The 17299-nt window shown below is 39.3% G+C and overlaps 2 protein-coding genes across 6 annotated transcripts; one reads left to right on the top strand and one right to left on the bottom strand.

Moving 5' to 3' along the window:
• Positions 1-232: 232 nt before the first annotated feature.
• LOC117601029 (putative RNA methyltransferase CG11342) lies at positions 233-8800 on the bottom strand. 4 transcript variants are annotated; one of them, XM_034317246.2, is made up of 4 exons: positions 7913-8457; positions 3756-4238; positions 1228-1444; positions 233-886 (listed from the first exon to the last, which is right to left on the bottom strand). In XM_034317246.2, the coding sequence occupies exons 2-4, from the start codon at positions 3863-3865 to the stop codon at positions 233-235; spliced, it is 981 nt and encodes a 326-aa protein (XP_034173137.2). In that variant the 5' UTR covers positions 3866-4238; positions 7913-8457. The 4 variants fall into 4 exon arrangements, with proteins under 4 accessions (XP_034173137.2, XP_076549146.1, XP_076549145.1 ...); XM_076693031.1 differs by lacking the exons at positions 3756-4238; positions 7913-8457 and adding an exon at positions 8661-8800; XM_076693030.1 differs by lacking the exons at positions 3756-4238; positions 7913-8457 and adding an exon at positions 8484-8610.
• A 253-nt stretch (positions 8801-9053) lies between these two features.
• trbl (tribbles pseudokinase 2) lies at positions 9054-17281 on the top strand. 2 transcript variants are annotated; one of them, XR_013063636.1, is made up of 5 exons: positions 9054-9195; positions 11105-11803; positions 13276-13401; positions 13479-13795; positions 13889-14029. XR_013063636.1 is itself a non-coding variant. In XM_076693033.1 (3 exons), exons 2-3 carry the CDS (start codon positions 11513-11515, stop codon positions 17133-17135), a joined length of 426 nt encoding a protein of 141 aa, XP_076549148.1. In that variant the 5' UTR covers positions 9054-9195; positions 11105-11512; the 3' UTR covers positions 17136-17281. The 2 variants fall into 2 exon arrangements, 1 of the variants encoding a protein (XP_076549148.1); XM_076693033.1 differs by lacking the exons at positions 13276-13401; positions 13479-13795; positions 13889-14029 and adding an exon at positions 17001-17281.
• The last annotated feature ends 18 nt before the right edge of the window (positions 17282-17299 follow it).

Genomic DNA, 17299 nt, shown 5'->3' with positions numbered 1-17299 from the left:
ATTATAATTAATTCTACAAAAGCATTAAAACTTTAATATAGAATTATTAACATGGCCGGTGTCGTGTGTTTGCAATTTTGATCTTTAACATTTTATGTTGTTACAATTGAAAATTAGTAACTTTAGAAGTATAAGAAAATATGAGTTATAGGAGGTAAATATCCTAAAATTATACAACTTATAGCAAGATAAGAAAATTGTGTTTATCTTTTAATCGCGTCAGCCTTTCATACTAAACAATATCATTTGTATTCTCAGCAGCAACAGTTGAATTAAAACTCGTCGATCGTTCATTCATTTGACGTCGATTAACATACGGAAACTCATCATCGATCGTTGATCGCGTCCTGGCATAAATTAATAATCTTCGTTTCCACTCGTTGTCCACTGTAACCGTGACTCTTCGGAAATTACAAAGTCCCGTCAATATGTTTTCAATGTGAGTCGCCGGATCACCGGTAAGCTTCAGAGTTTTCAACAAAGGAAAATCCTCTGCCGTGGATCGTCTTAGCCTTCTTGACGCGTTTCTATAGCATTTCCATAGCTGAGGCTCGATCACGATCATTTCAGCGATCGAGCATGCTTTCTGTAGAAACTCGATCAGTCCTTTATCACCGTAGTTCAAGTGAATCCACATTGTAATGGAGAAACAAAAGACAACGTCGAAGCGTGACTTCTCGAACCGTCGAAGGTATTCGTACAGTGTCCGGTTACGATCCTCGGTTAGAAAATCGAGGCACTCGAAAATAATACGATCCGGTCGTGGGTTGCGTTCCCTTGCTCGCTCGATTAAGATCGGATCGAGATCCACGCCAAGCAGAGAGATCTCTGCTTGATCAGCCGATAAAGCCTTCTCGAGGAAGTCGTGCAACACGAACGTTAAATCCTGAAATCATTAATCCTTTACCTTACGATTTATTTGCAAACGAGTACTTAAGAACGTTCGTAAAGTTTTGCCATTATTATTCTGCTTCCCATTTCCCTTCTGTTACATCGTAACACACTTTCAATAGTTACCTACCACTTTTAGGTCGTTCGGACGACGAACCATGGAGAGAGATAATTTTTAAATGAATTTTTATTTAGCAAAAGTGGAAGAATTTCCGGAAGCAGCGACTAAGTAATCCGAGTAATTATTAAGGAAAAAAAAAAAAGGAAGCACGTCGTTTGTAATTTCGGATCACGGTCGAGTCATGCTATTTTGTCTGACAGCTGTTTCAGTCTTACCCCCGCGTTACAGCCGACGTCTAGGCCTACGTATTTCCGGTCCGGATGAGCCGACCGCCACACGCCACACGGAAGTTGTCGCACGCGCTCTTCCGCAGGATGGAATTGGTAATAATTCATGAAGTTCCCGTGTCTACTAGCTCCCGGATCCGTCTTATCTTCCTGCTTTTCCTTAGATGGTGATTGCGACGACGTGCTTTTCGACATTTTGGAAAAACTGAAATTTAGTTTTATTTAGAAATTTGTATAAATATTTATGTATAAAATAATATTAGAATGAATGAAAGTGTATAAAAAACAGTGTAAATACAAAATTAAATTAAAATTGGTACTCTCTTTATGGACCGCGAAAGCTTTCCCTCTTACTATATACATATAATGTAAAATAAGAAACGCGGATACTAAAATAGCAGACAATCGATTCAGTTACAATACATTGCGTAACAATAAGGAGATCAGGAATTTCTATTGAACGCTTCATCATCTTTTTACACAATTAATGAAATTCTCCAGTAATGAAGCAACAAGAGTATGTACTATAGTTGAAATTTCAACGTGGAGCATTGCTCACCAGACACTTTCGTAAAATCCAACGAGTATTGGTAAAACAATACACAAGTAACCGCGAGACGACTATAAATACATGATAAAGACTGATAGGAAAGTAAGAATAGGGGTCAGAGACGTTGTAAGAGCGGAAGGATCGGGGAGATAATTTGCTGGTATACGCGACCCAAATAAATGCAGCCTTCGATCGACGTTCGTACTCGGCCACGAGGAAGGCCTGAGAAATCGATGATGGATTGTCTTATTACTCGTAGAGAAACTCACTTTCGAAGCAATTCAACTCGTATTATTTTTGTCGCGAATTTAATGTCTTCCGTTATGATTCTAATGGCTGTTCTTTTTTTCGTTCTGCACCTGACTGAGTTCAAATGTACATATATGTATACATAGGTACCTTTGTTTATCAATACAGACCACAACGAACCATGTAAACGGACAAAATAAGAAGGACGATTCAGGTACATATTTAAGGTTTAAATTCCATCGCGTTTGAAAGGAATTTCGAAACAGTCAGGCCAATTTCCGGAAATTTAGGATGAACCAAGGTTGACCATAAAACCCACAAAGATCAGGTAACCCGTAGATCGTTGGACGAGTAGCACGAGCCTTGTTCGCTTCTTCTCTGTTCCTTTCGTGGCCGATGCCATAAGGCCATAAGGCATAAGGTAATCAAGGAACAAAAAGGAGGCAGAAACGGAATAGCTTACAGAGGCAGGTGTTAGGTGTATGTATGTATGTATGTATATACGAGTAACGATCCAAGAACACAACGTCCATTCTCCAGAGGTCTCCTCGCGGCGATTTCCTCTTTCTTTAGCTTTAGCAACAGCAGATGTGCCTGCAGGCCCCTGCAAAGGCACGCAGCACGAGATAACCAGGATTACGAAGGATACCTTAGAGCAGGCAAGCTGCAAGGGTGTATCGAGTCTCGTGTGCCCGTGCACAGGCTGCACCTTTCTTCGTTTTTCTCATCGACAGACCGCATTATGTACCGCGAAGAATCGAGAAAGCACGAGTATACTGAATAAATATACATTTTTAATAGATGTTATTCTGAAATACAGTGTTAATCCACATAATCGACATTTTTATTTCATTATTCTGAAAATTTTTATAAAGAAACTTGTATTCTTTAAGTATCAAGAGGATATAGACAAGAGTATTAATCGTATTGTGCAAGTTGAAACGACTTGCAAAATTTAGACGATTAGATAGCTTGTTTTCCGCGCTCGTCTTCACATTTCGAAATTCCTTGTTTTGTCAGGTGAATTTCGGTGCACGAACAAAACGCATGCGATCAGATAGGCAAAATCAATATGCAAAGATGACAAATCATGTTAAAGGTGGAATAAAAAACATGAATGATAAAAGGATATCGTGAACACATTCAACCAATATTAGAAATGCCTCGTTAGTTTTCGCAGGTAGGTAATCGTATCGCGACAACTATCAGGGCAAAATAGTGAAAATAATATGAAATAGAATTGAAATAGAATTAAAATTGGAGCTGTCACCATGGTTTGCCATTCCAGGGTTAACATTCAATGAAGAAGAAATGTTTAAACATCCTCTACAATAAAAAGATTTATCATTCTTCTACCAATTTTTCTTTTTTTTTTTTTCGCAAAATAATGAAAGAATTTGATTTATCAAACTGAAAAAAAAATATATTTGTTTGAAAGCAAAGAAACACTACATATATTCCAACACACTGATGCAACGAGGCGAGTGCAAGAAAATAAGTGAATAACTGTTATCACCAGTGTGTTTTATTGAGCATTACGAAATGTATTATACGCCGACAGACATTGTATTCGCAATAACTCGTATTATCTAACGTTATCTGTTATCCTGTTTCTTCGTTTCTGCTTTTCTGTTCCTTTTTTTTTTTTTTTTTTTTACTGTACGACGAAATAATGCCGATGAAAAATAAATTGAAAAATAAATTTTGCGATAATTACCATAGCATGTATACGAATGGGTTAAATTTTGAAGTAGAACGAACGAAGAGTTTCCAGGAGAGACGAGAGAAAGGGAGGGTGGGTTCGATGAATCTCGTTATCATGGCCATTTCTCAATCGGTCGTCGCAATGGCACGTGAGCAAATCGAACCGATCCCTCTGGTCGTCGTGAACGAAGCAATGTCGTTTCGTAAGAAGCGGCCAGCCAAGGATCGACACTTCATTCCGTACGATAGAGCATTGGTCCCATCTTTTTTCCTTGTCACCGACCTTCGTCTCGAGTCCTTAGACGCGTCGGATTCGGTCAGCCAGGACCGCGTCATTCGACTACTTTGCAATATCGATTTCGAGGTCGAGTCGATCTTACTTTTCTAATTCGTGCGAAGAACGCACAGCCACAGGGTCACGTTTTTAGTTTTACCTCGATTAGTCATTAATAATTACCAGGTTGGCCGCCATCTCGTAATGCAAGAGGAAGTTATCCTTCGACAATAACGTTGCGAGGTATTAACCCCCTTTGAACTCTTAAATTTTACACTGTTCCTTAAAAGATTATACATGTATATTTGTAACATCTGATACGTAACTGGTTAATAATGAAAAAAAAATTTAAATTTCGAGTAAAACGTTCTGAACGAGATTGGTGGTAGTCGAACTTGACATCGTACGAGGTTTTCCTCGCGGTTTCAAAGCAGCACTCGATAAATTGCACTCGCAACGTATCCTTGTCGGGATGACCCAGTTACACGCTCGAATCCCTTGAAATCGCATGCATGAGAATTTATCGAGTGCGCTTGAAGGCCGTCGAGAGAATCTTTTCTCTCGGCGAGTAGACAGTAGTTAATGTACAACACAGTGTCTCTGCAGAGAACGAGCTTCTCAAGAGATAGGTAAGGTAAACAAATGTATACATATTATCGATATAATACTGCAATGTTTTAAAAATAATGGTAAATATTTAGAAAAAGATACCATTCTCTAATCTCAATGACTTTTTAATATGCTCTCAAGGTTATCACTTTGAGTAGTATTCTGTAGATTTTACTCGGCGGTAGTTGTTTATTAAAATGTTATAAACAAAAACAGTTCGAAAAATATCAGATCTCAATGCGCATTTTGTGAATTTTTTTAAAATTATCAATTACACCACTAAACGCAATAATCGTTTAAAAAAATGAAATACAATGGTGTCTTTGACGTCTAATCGTAAGGTGATTCAACATGATACATTTCATCATTGATTACACCGCAAGATGCAATGCCGGTCAGCTGTTACATCGAATTCAGATAAAATTTATCATTCTCGTCTCGGACATCAGCAGAGTTGAAAAAATCTAGAAGCATTCAATTAAGTCTTAAGTCTTTCGTTTATCTGAAATTACCACGTAAAATCGCGATTAACGAACAAATATGCGATTAGCCAGCCAGGCTTTTTCCGGAATCGAGTTTATTACGCAAGTTCATCGAAATTTTCGTTCGAATCACGAAGCACAAAGACAACCGGATACTTCCGTCACCGTATTCCATTGGGTTTTAGTCAGCAATCTACAATACCGTTCGATGAGTAATTGCACGAGTAATCACGACAACACGATTTTAATCTCTTTCACAGCTATATGCAAGCAAGAGGAAAAGTAAAGAAAGCCGCGTCCATAAAATTCATGATGGCATGACGAGCGTCACGTATTCTCGTTCAATGTTTGCCTGTCGCTCGATCAGCCTGGGGAATTATCAAGCAGCCACCCAATGACCTCGAGTATATCTAAAAGAATTTAATAATCTGACGTTTGTAAACCCGGTTTCTTCATTATCCTCTGTCCATATTTTTAAACGCATTTCTCCAACAGTTTCGCGACAATTTTGTCTTTCCTAACAATTGAACCAATCAAGATCATTTCTCTTCTTCTTTTTTACTTCCTTTACATCAACTATTATAAAACAATGCTAACAGAGGTTCAACACTAATTGTAAGGTTTCAATTTGATTATACATACATATATGTAAATACCATCTAGGATACATTATCGATTAGCACCTGGATAAGAGCCAAGAACCTTAGGGGAATGAAATTCAGTTCTCCCACCTTAATATTCGCAATCTTATTTGTGAATTCCTCGTTTACGATAGATACGAAATTAAACATAATACCAGTGTTATCAGTGCTACCGGTTATTAGTATATCAGACCTATACGATTCGAAGATAGAAATTAGATTTTTATCTAAAGGAAAGTGAGCCGACTTTCCCGGAACGATGAAAACCGTGCACGCTTCCGTTTATCGAACAATAAAACGCTGTCATGTATGTACACCTACTGTACATATTGCAAAACGTATCTTTTTTTCTTTTTGGAGGTAATAACAGATAAGGAGACTCGCGATAAAAACACGAACGTGTTATGAAAGCAATTATTGCACGTTTCAATTGAAGCGTAAAATAATTTACGGGATTTATTGAAGACATGACACATCGAACAGATCATTATCGATCCGTTACAAGATTTTTATCGAAATCGATCATTTAAAGATACTTCACAATTGTATTTCGTATTGGAAAATTAAATAACTGATCCTATTAGGTATGAAACCTGAGCTATGAAAACATCTACTAAATTAATTCTCCTCATACTCTATTAGTTACATTTATCAATTACCAACTTTGTTGAAATGTATACATTGTTCATTCATGATTAAACTGATAATCAGATTTCTTTAAATATTTTCACAAACTAACGAGTACTGTCTGATGACGAGTGGAAAAGCACGTGTAACTGCGTAATCACTGTCTTGATTTATATCCAGTATAATTAAATTCGTACAAATCATCATTGACGTAATTACTTATAGATAGGGGCCAAAGTGGGCGTGGCTCTCCTAAAAATGTAGAACAACTCCCTTACTATTCTAACCAATTGTAAGATTCAAAAAAGTGAATTTTAGAACGTACCAGAAATATGTTAAAGTTTTTACTTCGATAAGAAACAGATCTATTATTAACGATGGATTTAAATCAGTGATTTAAATATTGTCGATATGAAGTTTTTAGCAAAGCGTAAAATCGATAATGATCTCACATTGGTTTTTGTAAATTTTGAAGATGGTTGCATCAGATCTCAGTCGTTACACTTTTTATACTTCCTCAAAAATCATCATCCAGCAAAATGAATTAAGAAGCACCCACGCAGGTAGCAGAATCGAGTACGTTAAAAGGAAAAAGCACCAAGTTGACCAATATCCGGTCGTCGAGCTCGTTTAGAAATTCGAAGGTCTTACCCTGACTCCAGCCTGATTCAAACGCCACGCAATCAACCGTATCCCTTCAGAAGAATATACATACATACATACATAAGTACACGTATACAATTTACGTTACAATAAACTATAAACATTTTCTACTGTGCGAAACGCAGAAGACTTCCTATTGAAAAACGACTAGAATGTTTTAATTACCTTGATCAACCGATATCGTAAATACGCTTTGCATACGACTAATGACAAATTACGTAAGCAAAACTAAAAAGTATTAAGTTATGATCCAACTTTGTACAAAGAAATAAATTCTTCGAGTGTATTTCGAGAAATGACTCAACAATATGTATGTACATACATATATCTGTGAAACTACCATTTCTGTGTGACAAAAAGTACATGAGACGATAAGAAGCTTTCTCACGGTCATAGCTGAGTAAGTACGTGGGTGAGGTTACATGCCCTTAGTTATCACCAATTGTTTAAAGCGTGCCTACCGCGGTTACTAAGGAACGTTAAGGTAGGTCAAGGACACAACATTTATGCGAAAGGAATAGTCAAAAACTGTACACTTTTGCAATCACTTATGTATTATCGCCCAAGAGGCTTCAAAAGTGTCCAACCACTTATGTATGTACATACGATAATTAGCCTTTGAACAGCGGAGTCTTGTGAGTTAATCGAGATGGTATATTAATTATACTTAATTAATATTGGAAGAATAATTTTTTAAGGTACAGTGTAAAATGTAGAAAATGAAAATAATATGAAATACAAAATTACATTCAAATTGGGACTATCTTCATGGTTCACCGTCCCAGGGTTAACCTAATAAATTTTTGTACGACAAACATGTTTGGTCATGTTCGTATGGAGTAAAATTTTAATAAGAATTTTCAATCTATGTTACCTGCTAATGACATTCGAATGATGTAGAGATAATTGATGTTACGGATAGTCTCTTGTCTGTTGTCTGTTGTCTGTTGTGAATGTATGAAAGATTTACGTGCACGACCGCGTGTCGCGGTTTAGGGTGCCCACGTACGCACTGATGTGGCCAGTAGCGCATCTCAAAATCGCAAGGCCCCATTTTCGAATAATAGAAACAAAAAGAACACGCTTTCATTGCCTTCTATCATTATCGCGTAATTTTGTGGCTCGTTGCATCATCGGTGTAAATTAAATGTAAATTAAAAGCGCATTGCTAAACATGTAAAAGCTGGTTATAAAAGTGCTGAATCAGTAACGTGACCGATATGAAATGGAAAAAAAAACATGTTCACGTTATGTGTAGAGTGTTATAGTAATTTTGAAGCGATCGACTATTTTTACGGGAGGAAGAAAAGTGTTAACACAATTTAAGAATGTTGGTAAAAATATGCATGGTTGGTAATTCCTTTTGTCATATATGAGACGCGTTTAATACTTTAATACGATAAGCGGTATTGTTCTATCAAAATGTAAAAAAAGAAATATCTCACCGTAAGGATACGTCAGGTATACGCAACGTATTTTGTAAAATTTGAATCACGTTTTCAGGAACAAAAAAAAAAAAAAAGAACACGAAGCACCCATTCATGCAAGGCTCTTACGTCGACACTGGCAAGACTGTGAAACGCGCATGCGCATTTGCTTACCCCTCCCTGACGCGTACTTACCGATTCCGTCGGATTAACCTGAGGCGGCGACTGTAGCCTTAGTCGTTTGCTGCACAATGGCGCGATCGGTCTGTACTTGTTTGTTCTGCTGCCGCCGTCGTTTCTGAGCGGAGGGCCGGCCCAAAACGTTGGACCGTCCGTTGCGCGGGATACAAATCTCTCCGCACAGTCTCTCCCTCGTTCGTAACCGTTCAGCTTTTCACCGTTTCTCTGAAATCGTTCAGTCCTCCGTGCTGTATGACGAAAGAGAAACATTAACACGACGGCTGGTCGGAAGACGAATTGTGAGAACCGTAGACAGAAAGACACCTACCAACATCCACCAAGGTAGAAGCAACGGAAAGAAGACCAGGTTTTATCCAACGCGCGCGCTATTCGAAAAACCAGTACGCCCGGTTAAAAACCAGGTGTATGCTTTTCGAGCAGACGGCGGTTTATTAACAACGTATTTGGGGGAAACTCGGTTACGTCTGGCTGTTTCTCCATCTCAGCCTCCCGTTCAGGAACGTACGGCAACAAGAAGAACATTACAAAGGTAATCCATCTTCATCCTGCTGTATACATTTGGGCAAATGTATTTCAAATGAAAAAGGAATGTGTTTGTAGTGTGTGCGCGTACAGATATTTTGCGTATCAGCCTCACGCGAGTACAGTGCAAAGTGCAGTGATTATTACTGACACGTACCAGATCGATGTCAACCTCTTCATTGTATCTTTGCTTACTTTGTTTGGTGCGCTACCCCTTTCAGACGTTTAATAATTTTGTGACATCTGACCAATTTGAGAATTGAAATGTTCTTCATCTACCAATGTGAATTATACAAAATATTCGGATATATATTTTTGTTGATCGAGTATTTGAATAAAAAAACAGGTTCATGTTTGACCACTTACTTAAATGACTGGCTTTGTACTTTTATATTCCAACGATCGAAGGAAGCCATACTTTGTTGTCATTGTTTGTAGTTTCTTTTTTGTTTGTCGGAAGTTACTTATCGTTAAAGGCCGATTTAATCCATCAATATAAAGTTAGGGGCTACGTGAACGAACGTGTTAGGCAATTTATTTCGCTGTATTGCGTCATGTTTGCGCGCTATTAATGCAACCGGTGCCCGCAATATCGCCGTGACAACTGTGGAACTCCGCCATTTTGACCTTACCGAAGGATATCTGCTATCTGCTTGGTAGTGTGCGTGTCCGGGTATACACGCGTTTCAACACGCGCTACCGTGTGGACGCAATCCTTCACTAATTCTAAGCAGACTATTTCGTCAGATTCTCGTTCATTCAATGAACGTGGATAGAGGACGCTCACTGCTCAACTGCTCACGAGTTCCAGTACGGAGTTCCGCACCTGTCGATACACCGCTGACCTCTCATGTTCGAGTGATCGAAAATAAAAACGTATTCCGGTCAGTCTTTCGGTGTAAAGATGACGATTTTGAATCGCGCTCTCGTCTGAATTAATATCTTTTGAGGAGGGAAACTGGGGGGCGAAGTAAGTAAATACTTTCACGTATGTACATACATCCCTGATCTTTGGAACGGTAGAAGTTTTGCGCAAGTGCGCAGATATCGTAATGGCGCGATTTCACGAATATCGATAGTCTGAATTTTTCTGCTTATCGTGGAATCGAACAATCAAGTTGACTTTTTAAAGCTAACCTGAGTCGTATTATTTGTCGTATTATTTAAAAATATTTATTAAAAAATAGCCTATAATTTTGTCTTAATTTTGTATCTCGTAATTTATATGCGACAGATCTCGCAATCTGATTGCATACCGGCAAGGTCATTGAATTTACATACAGTATCGTTGAGTTTCAGCAAGCCTAGTTAGAAAACTGATTTTTACAAGAAGCAGATGATTGTACATGTTTTTTCAGACAGTATTAAAATGTAATATACTTTAAATAGTATATAATGTAGTATACTATATCTACATATGTATGGTAATTGATATGCGGAATTATCAGTTTCGTGCGACAAGGTGATAAATAAACGAAAGAAACGGGAAAAATTTGTTGTGCAATTAGTGGCATTAATAATGTCTCGCGATTTTCTTGCATCACGTTTTATAATTTTTCTGCGACTTGGCTTCCTCGGCTTCCTCAGCTGGGTAGAATGGCGCGGCGCAACGACCGCCTTACAGCGATATATCCCTGACCTTACAGTGTCCCCTTCTCTATGGAAATTGCGCACCAGGCAGGACGAATGTCGAAACATCGTCTTTTGAAATTGTCCGTGAATCACATAGAGTTAATGAACGGAACTCTCGTCATTCGAGACCTATTACGAATATGTACCTACGTGTAATTGACACTATTCTGCTGTCCTATTTTATAATATGTATTTTTTTTATATTTCGTATACCCACAAATTTATATCAAATTATTTATGTTTAAATTATAATTGTATCATTCAATTTCATTTATTTTTTGCAGAAATTAAACATAAAAGTGACCAATTTGTCACCTACGAAGATCTCCGTCCAAGGACCCATCGATAGCACGAAGCAACACTGCGTGGGCCCGCGCACAAGTGATGATATTCCTAACCAATAATTAATTAGTAATTATACACGCGTTTACATCGTTAGAGGTTATGAGCGTTAATAGATCCGTTTAAAAAAATCGATAATCGTCGCAGCTACCGCGTGGTAATCTTGTGACGTGAAGTGTGTTCAATGACTATTCTCTTTTATCGGTTCACCGACAATAATACGAATTATAAAACTGTTTTCAAATACGGTAGTGAAGACACAAAGAAATAATAATAATAATAATAATAAAAAAAAAAGGCAGTAGTGTCGCGAGTGGTAAACAAGAGTGCACGTGTAAATACGGCACAATATGAGAGTGACAGCCGCCGTTAGGCAGCATCCTCTTCATCTGCAAGTGACTCGTACCAACAATGGAAAGTTTTTGGTCAGTCCGAACAGTAGTCAGGATCTTAGTCAACAGCCAACGAGCGACGAAACAAATTCAGTGCCGGCAGTTGTATTTCCTAGTTATGAACCGTTGCCAACCGATCATCACGGACCCACCATACTCGGGGACCGGTATCTACTTCTTGGTCCAGCTGAAGGCAGCGCGCTTTATCGATGCGTCGATGTTCATACCGGCAAACAGATCGTCGCGAAGGTGAGTTTCAATGCTTTTTTTTATTTCTAATCGTCGTATTTTGTATAAATGTTGGTAAATGCAAATAATTAATCGTAAAATAAAAGTACCAACAAGTAACTGGACACATCTAAGGATACATGGCGAGAGTCCGATCTCCCCTTCGTATTCATAACCTATTCACAAACATTTAAACTAACGTCTAACATTAACTTTGTTAACTAAGAAGGGTAAAAGGTAGGAAAAAAGAAATGTGTAATCAATGATTTCGAAACGTTTCGTTGTATTTATCCTCAAGGATAGAGCAAGCAAACGCATCCTGCCTCCAGGATATGTGTCGGGTAAGACTCGAAGGCAGATGTGCAACAACGAACAGAACCGCGTTGAATAAAAGTTACACGCTGTATCGATGGAAATTACCTTTCTAAACTGTCGCCTTAAGGCCTTTTCATTCGTATTCGATTCGGATCGAAGCGAACGGGTTCGTGTTATCGGTCGATGACACCGAGAGGTTCATAACCCGGATGGACAAAAATTGGCCTGCTTTATTTTCGTTTGGCTCGAGTACCCGTGATTCGTGCTATTTCTTTCTTATTTACTCATGATAAAACACGCTACGTAACGCTATTCGTGTATTAATCATAGCACCACGTAAACATTTCTTAGGAACATTTTGTAGGACGATTGCTCAATCTTTTGAAATTGGAAGTCATTCTTTCTGTATTTACCTTGTACCAAGTTTTTCCTTATCCAAAAAAACAAAGAAATCGATATTTGTATGATTTTTTAGTCAAATACGAATTTTTATGTGCCGACAATTTGTTTTTACAAATGTAGTAACAGTCCATGTATTTAATTTGAGCTTTTTTTAAACGAATAGGATTTACTACATCCTTGGGATCTGTTTATACCGACAATACTTACATCAATGCTATTTATACTGTTTTCACCGGGGCCGCGTTTGCCACTAGGCAAAATATTTGTCATTACTGTATGAAATAAATAAATCCGACTCTTAAATTTAATTGAAAAATATATACTTTTTAGAGTATACGCTTAGAGTTGAAAAGAAGAAAAATTTCTGGCATGACGGACAACCATTATTTACATTGTCATCGCAATCGTAGGATTCATAGGTAGAATCCTAAAGAAACTTTGCTGTTTTAAGAATACAAATTTTGATGATACCTCGGTCGTTTACGATTAGCTCGAGGTTCAACGTGATAACATGTGTCTTTACAAAATAGGTCGATAAAGGAGCAGGTACACGAAATCTTGGTTACTTTTGAAACTTTGTACATCCGCCCGTTCGTCTCGTGGTGTCGAAACGTGACACGGTTTCGAAACTCGAGTTCCATTAGTTTAATAAGGGTATGTATACGTACACTGCGTTCTTTACGAAATCGCTCGGTGTCGATCGATCGTTACACTCAAAATGTTTAACAGATTCGGTCCCGAGGTAATATGTATACATAATTTTCTGCTCTTTGAAGTTTCAGAGATGTGTCCAAAAATTAAATAGTTGTGGCTCTCTCCTTGGTCCGCCCCGTCTGACCGTGTACATACATACACCTACATAATATTCAAATTTACTGCGCGCTGATAAAGTTGGTGATAAAGTTAGTAATACAATTTTTAAACGATAAGTAAAGAGATTTTTAAATTATTTAAAAGGCAATATTATAAATATTTCCAGAAGAAACACGAGCACGTGCACTGTAGTAAAAAACTAGCCGTATTCGTATTGTCTGCTGCGGATATCCGTATTAACCGGTCAATGCTAACGTACAATACAATTATCAAGCACAATGGCAGATATTGTGCGCATTACATATTGAGAACGTTAAGCCGCGTCCGTATGAACCGTTCCTGAAAGAATCCTAACGATAAGATGCAAGGAATAATGAAATGTAATTTCCTTGGTACGGTGTTAATGCCTACCGTTTTGCCGAATAAAACGAACACTATTTCCATTTCGAAATTCGTTCTCGATCACGCGAGCTGTTGTCAAGGGTAAAACCATTTTTCCTAATCCCCATCGATTCGGATATGTAATACGTACTATCACCAACTACCCAGTGACGCAACGATATTCCTGTATTTCAGGCGTTGACCGTGGGCGACAAAGGTTGCGAGGCACTACTACAGGCTCACCTTCGATTAGAAGGTACCGGGGCAGCGAGCGGTGTGGCAGGCGTGGTGGAAGCACCTGGAGGTCGACGCTATCTGTTACTAGAGGGTCATCACGGTGATCTGCACGCCTATGTTAGAGCACGCAGAAGGCTACGGGAACCGGAGGCGAGGCGGCTTTTCCGGCAAGCAGCCAGGGCCGTGGCTACGTGTCACGAGTACGGGGTTGTGCTAAGAGATCTGAAACTCAGGAAATTCGTATTCGCCGACGAATCAAGGTAAGACAAAATTTTCGGGTATTCGCACACTCCTACAATATATGTATACATATAATACATTGGCAAAATTAACCGAGCGATCCAGCAACAAGTGTTGCGTATTAAGGTGACAAACTAGTTGTTAATTTGACATGAGCGTTAATGATACGGTACGCCCACGTATCGTTTGTGGCATTCTTTGAGCGAGTGAGAGGGCACGTGGTGTTTCAGACAGCCATGGAAAACCAGTTCGTGTTCGTTTCATTTCCATATTCGCCTGTAATTCCTTCACACCATCGAGATGTATGAGAGGTATCTTGAAAAAAGTATTTCCACGCCTACATAAATTAACTTCCCCTTCACCGGATCGAACTACACTCGAATATAATGCAACCCTTCCACCTTTAATGAATGCCGTTCTATTTTCTCTTCTTATCTAAGGTTCTCGGTTATTTACTGCCAATTACGAATTCGACAAGTCGTGTTGTCACCACCGTTGCATTTCAAACAGACAGCTATTCTGTTCATGCCGCATAATTGCACGTATTAGGTAATAGTACATAATTTCTGTAAAAATTGAAATCCACTTTACCTAGATTTGGAGATGGGAGGGTGGGGGTTGAAATGTAATTTAATCATTTTTAATGGTCAAGGGATTAGAAGAACAATTCAGTATAATATATATATATATATATAGTTTACAAACCGTAGGTACCTACATACTGATAGTAGCCACAGCCCGATGATGCTGACACGACAGTTGGTTATCAAACGACAAAAGCCCTACTGAATAGAATTCCATTCCTCGTATCGCGTCACCTCCAGGAAAGGGTTGCATCTCTCGGTTGGATAGAACGCAATCGAAATGAATTCAAGGAACGAACGGATCGCGCCACGCCACGTCGAGCTATTCGTAAGGTGTGTTCTCGCGGTTGAACGTGATTGTTGGCGCGAACACTACACCAGGCACCCACACACGTGTGTATAGCTCTCTTGTGGACAATCGAGGCAACAAAACTCGCCGGAACACAGCCGTGTACGGGGGGGAGGAAGGTGTCTACTTACATGATAAGAGCTTACGAGAGAGACCGTTTCGTGTGTTGTGTGTCGGCTGAGAGTTGGCTAATCACGCGTTGCGCTCGCATTCCTGTCGCTTGACGAACTGCTCCCGCGCGTAGAATAAGGAGAAGCGAGAAGGAAAGATCAGTGAGATACAAGAGAGGAGAGAGACACGCGGGGGAAATGTTGCAAGCCAGAAAAGCAGCATATTGGTTCATCGGCTGGGGAGATTTTGAAATGCTGGTATAATTAGGAAACGCGTAGTTCGTTCCACCTCCCCAGAAGTCGAGTCCAGACGTCTCTGTGATTGCATTACACTCTAACTCTAATGATTAGAGTATGCGCCGACGTATACAGATCGAATCAAAAAAGATGTATACTCGCGATCAAATTTATTTATTGCCATCCACGAATGACGCGTCTAATTTTTATCAACTGTTCTTGACATCCTCCGTAGTTGGACCAATCGATCGTACGATTTTACACCGGGTAATTCTCTTTGGAATTCATTTCCATCCGAGACCTTGACGCTTTTGTCGTTCCTTCTTCCGTTCTTTTCGATCTAATCAATGATTTCCCGGATGTGCCTTTTTATAGAGTTCAAGTGTCTCGGCGAACTGAATCTGGTATATTTCCAATACTTTGGATCGACTCTCAATGAACTTGAAATAGTAAAAACTTATTTAAGAGCTAGGAAGATTTATAAAATCTATGTTGTATCGTTATCAGTTTGTCAGAGTTTGTTACGCTCGTTCTGAATCGTCCTGTATAACAACTCTAAAACTTACCAAACACTTTTTCATAAGAAACCAAAAAGAAAATCTTGAAGTAGTACGAGAAACTTTCGTAAGAGAATCAATTTAAAAGAAGAAATACAAGAGAGAGAGAGAGAGAGAGAGAAAAAAAAAGGTGGCCGCTAGTAATGATACACTTGTTTCTCAACCGCGTTCTCGAATACACGAGCCTCTCTCGAGGAAATCACTGTGCTAGAATTCACTGTCCACGCGACAGGGTTCTTGAACTCTTCTCAGATACCGGTGTGTCGTGTAGGAGTCGTTTACTTACGAGTGAAAGTTTGCGAAGAAAGCTGTAGTACCTGTCTGACTAACTGACTATCCTCGACGTGTGTCTCGTGCGTCCAATTAAAGAACGTGCCGTCGAAACTGGGTTCCTTCTAGGAAACGACACTCGAAGCCATTGACACTCGTTTAGATTTCAAGATCGTACACCAGGAGAGGCCCTCTTCCTCTTTTCCCTCTTTCTTATCCTGCACTTTTTAATTCAACAAGTCGATAGTAGCGGTCATTTGCGTTGATCTTCGTTGACTTTTAGTAACTCTTTTCTTCTTATGCTGCGATACTCTCCGATTGCGTATCGATCGAATATCGTAACCGATGTGAAAAGAAGAAACATCGTGGAAAGCTTGAAATTGCCCAACAGCCGCAGGGATATTACGTAGACCCGTTCTGCGACTTCCGCATTTATTTGCAGGTTGATTAACTGCCGGGGCATTCTCTTTCACCAATCCTTTCGTTGTACTTCGTTTCATGATGACACGCAAATTACGTTACATCGTCACGATGGCGATGTTCCTCTTGCTAAAACGACCTGCAAAATTCTAGACGCGACCCCGATTACTTGAAAGATCAAACTCAATCTATAGAGTAAACAGTTCGTGTTACATATTCAGTGTGACTGGACAGTTCTAATTTTCAAGTCTGAAACTGAAGCATGTTTTTCTTTAACGTCTGAACCTTTTCTCTGTTTTGTAGGACACGGCTTCGCTTGGAGAGTCTGGAGGACGCTGTAATCGTAGAAGGGGACGACGACAAGTTAACCGATCGAAGAGGTTGTCCAGCATACGTGGCACCGGAAGTGTTACGCTCGGGAAGAGCTTACTCCGGTAAAGCAGCCGATATCTGGTCCTTAGGCGTTCTTCTCTACACTATGCTGGTCGGTCGCTATCCGTTCAATGATGCCGAACACGCATCCCTGTTCGCAAAGATCTCGCGTGGTCACTTCGCGGTCCCGGAAGGTCTTAGCCCACGAGCAAGATGTCTGATACGTTCGT

Source organism: Osmia lignaria, chromosome 16 (genome assembly GCF_051020975.1).
Source record: "Osmia lignaria lignaria isolate PbOS001 chromosome 16, iyOsmLign1, whole genome shotgun sequence".
Lineage (NCBI taxonomy): Eukaryota > Metazoa > Arthropoda > Insecta > Hymenoptera > Megachilidae > Osmia > Osmia lignaria.
The sequence above is the reverse complement of the archived record's forward strand: the minus strand, read 5'-3'. Positions and strand labels throughout refer to the sequence as shown.

Excerpts from the sequence above, each read along its gene's own strand:
- trbl (XM_076693033.1), top strand. The coding sequence starts at position 11,513 with ATGAGAGTGACAGCCGCCGTTAGGCAGCATCCTCTTCATCTGCAAGTG. Across the intron at positions 11,804-17,000 it reads GCAAACAGATCGTCGCGAAG|GACACGGCTTCGCTTGGAGA; the intron begins GTGAGTTTCAAT and ends TCTGTTTTGTAG.
- LOC117601029 (XM_034317246.2), bottom strand. The coding sequence starts at position 3,865 with ATGGCCATGATAACGAGATTCATCGAACCCACCCTCCCTTTCTCTCGT. Across the intron at positions 1,445-3,755 it reads CCATTCGTATACATGCTATG|TTTTTCCAAAATGTCGAAAA; the intron begins GTAATTATCGCA and ends ACTAAATTTCAG. Across the intron at positions 887-1,227 it reads ACGTCGGCTGTAACGCGGGG|GATTTAACGTTCGTGTTGCA; the intron begins GTAAGACTGAAA and ends TAATGATTTCAG.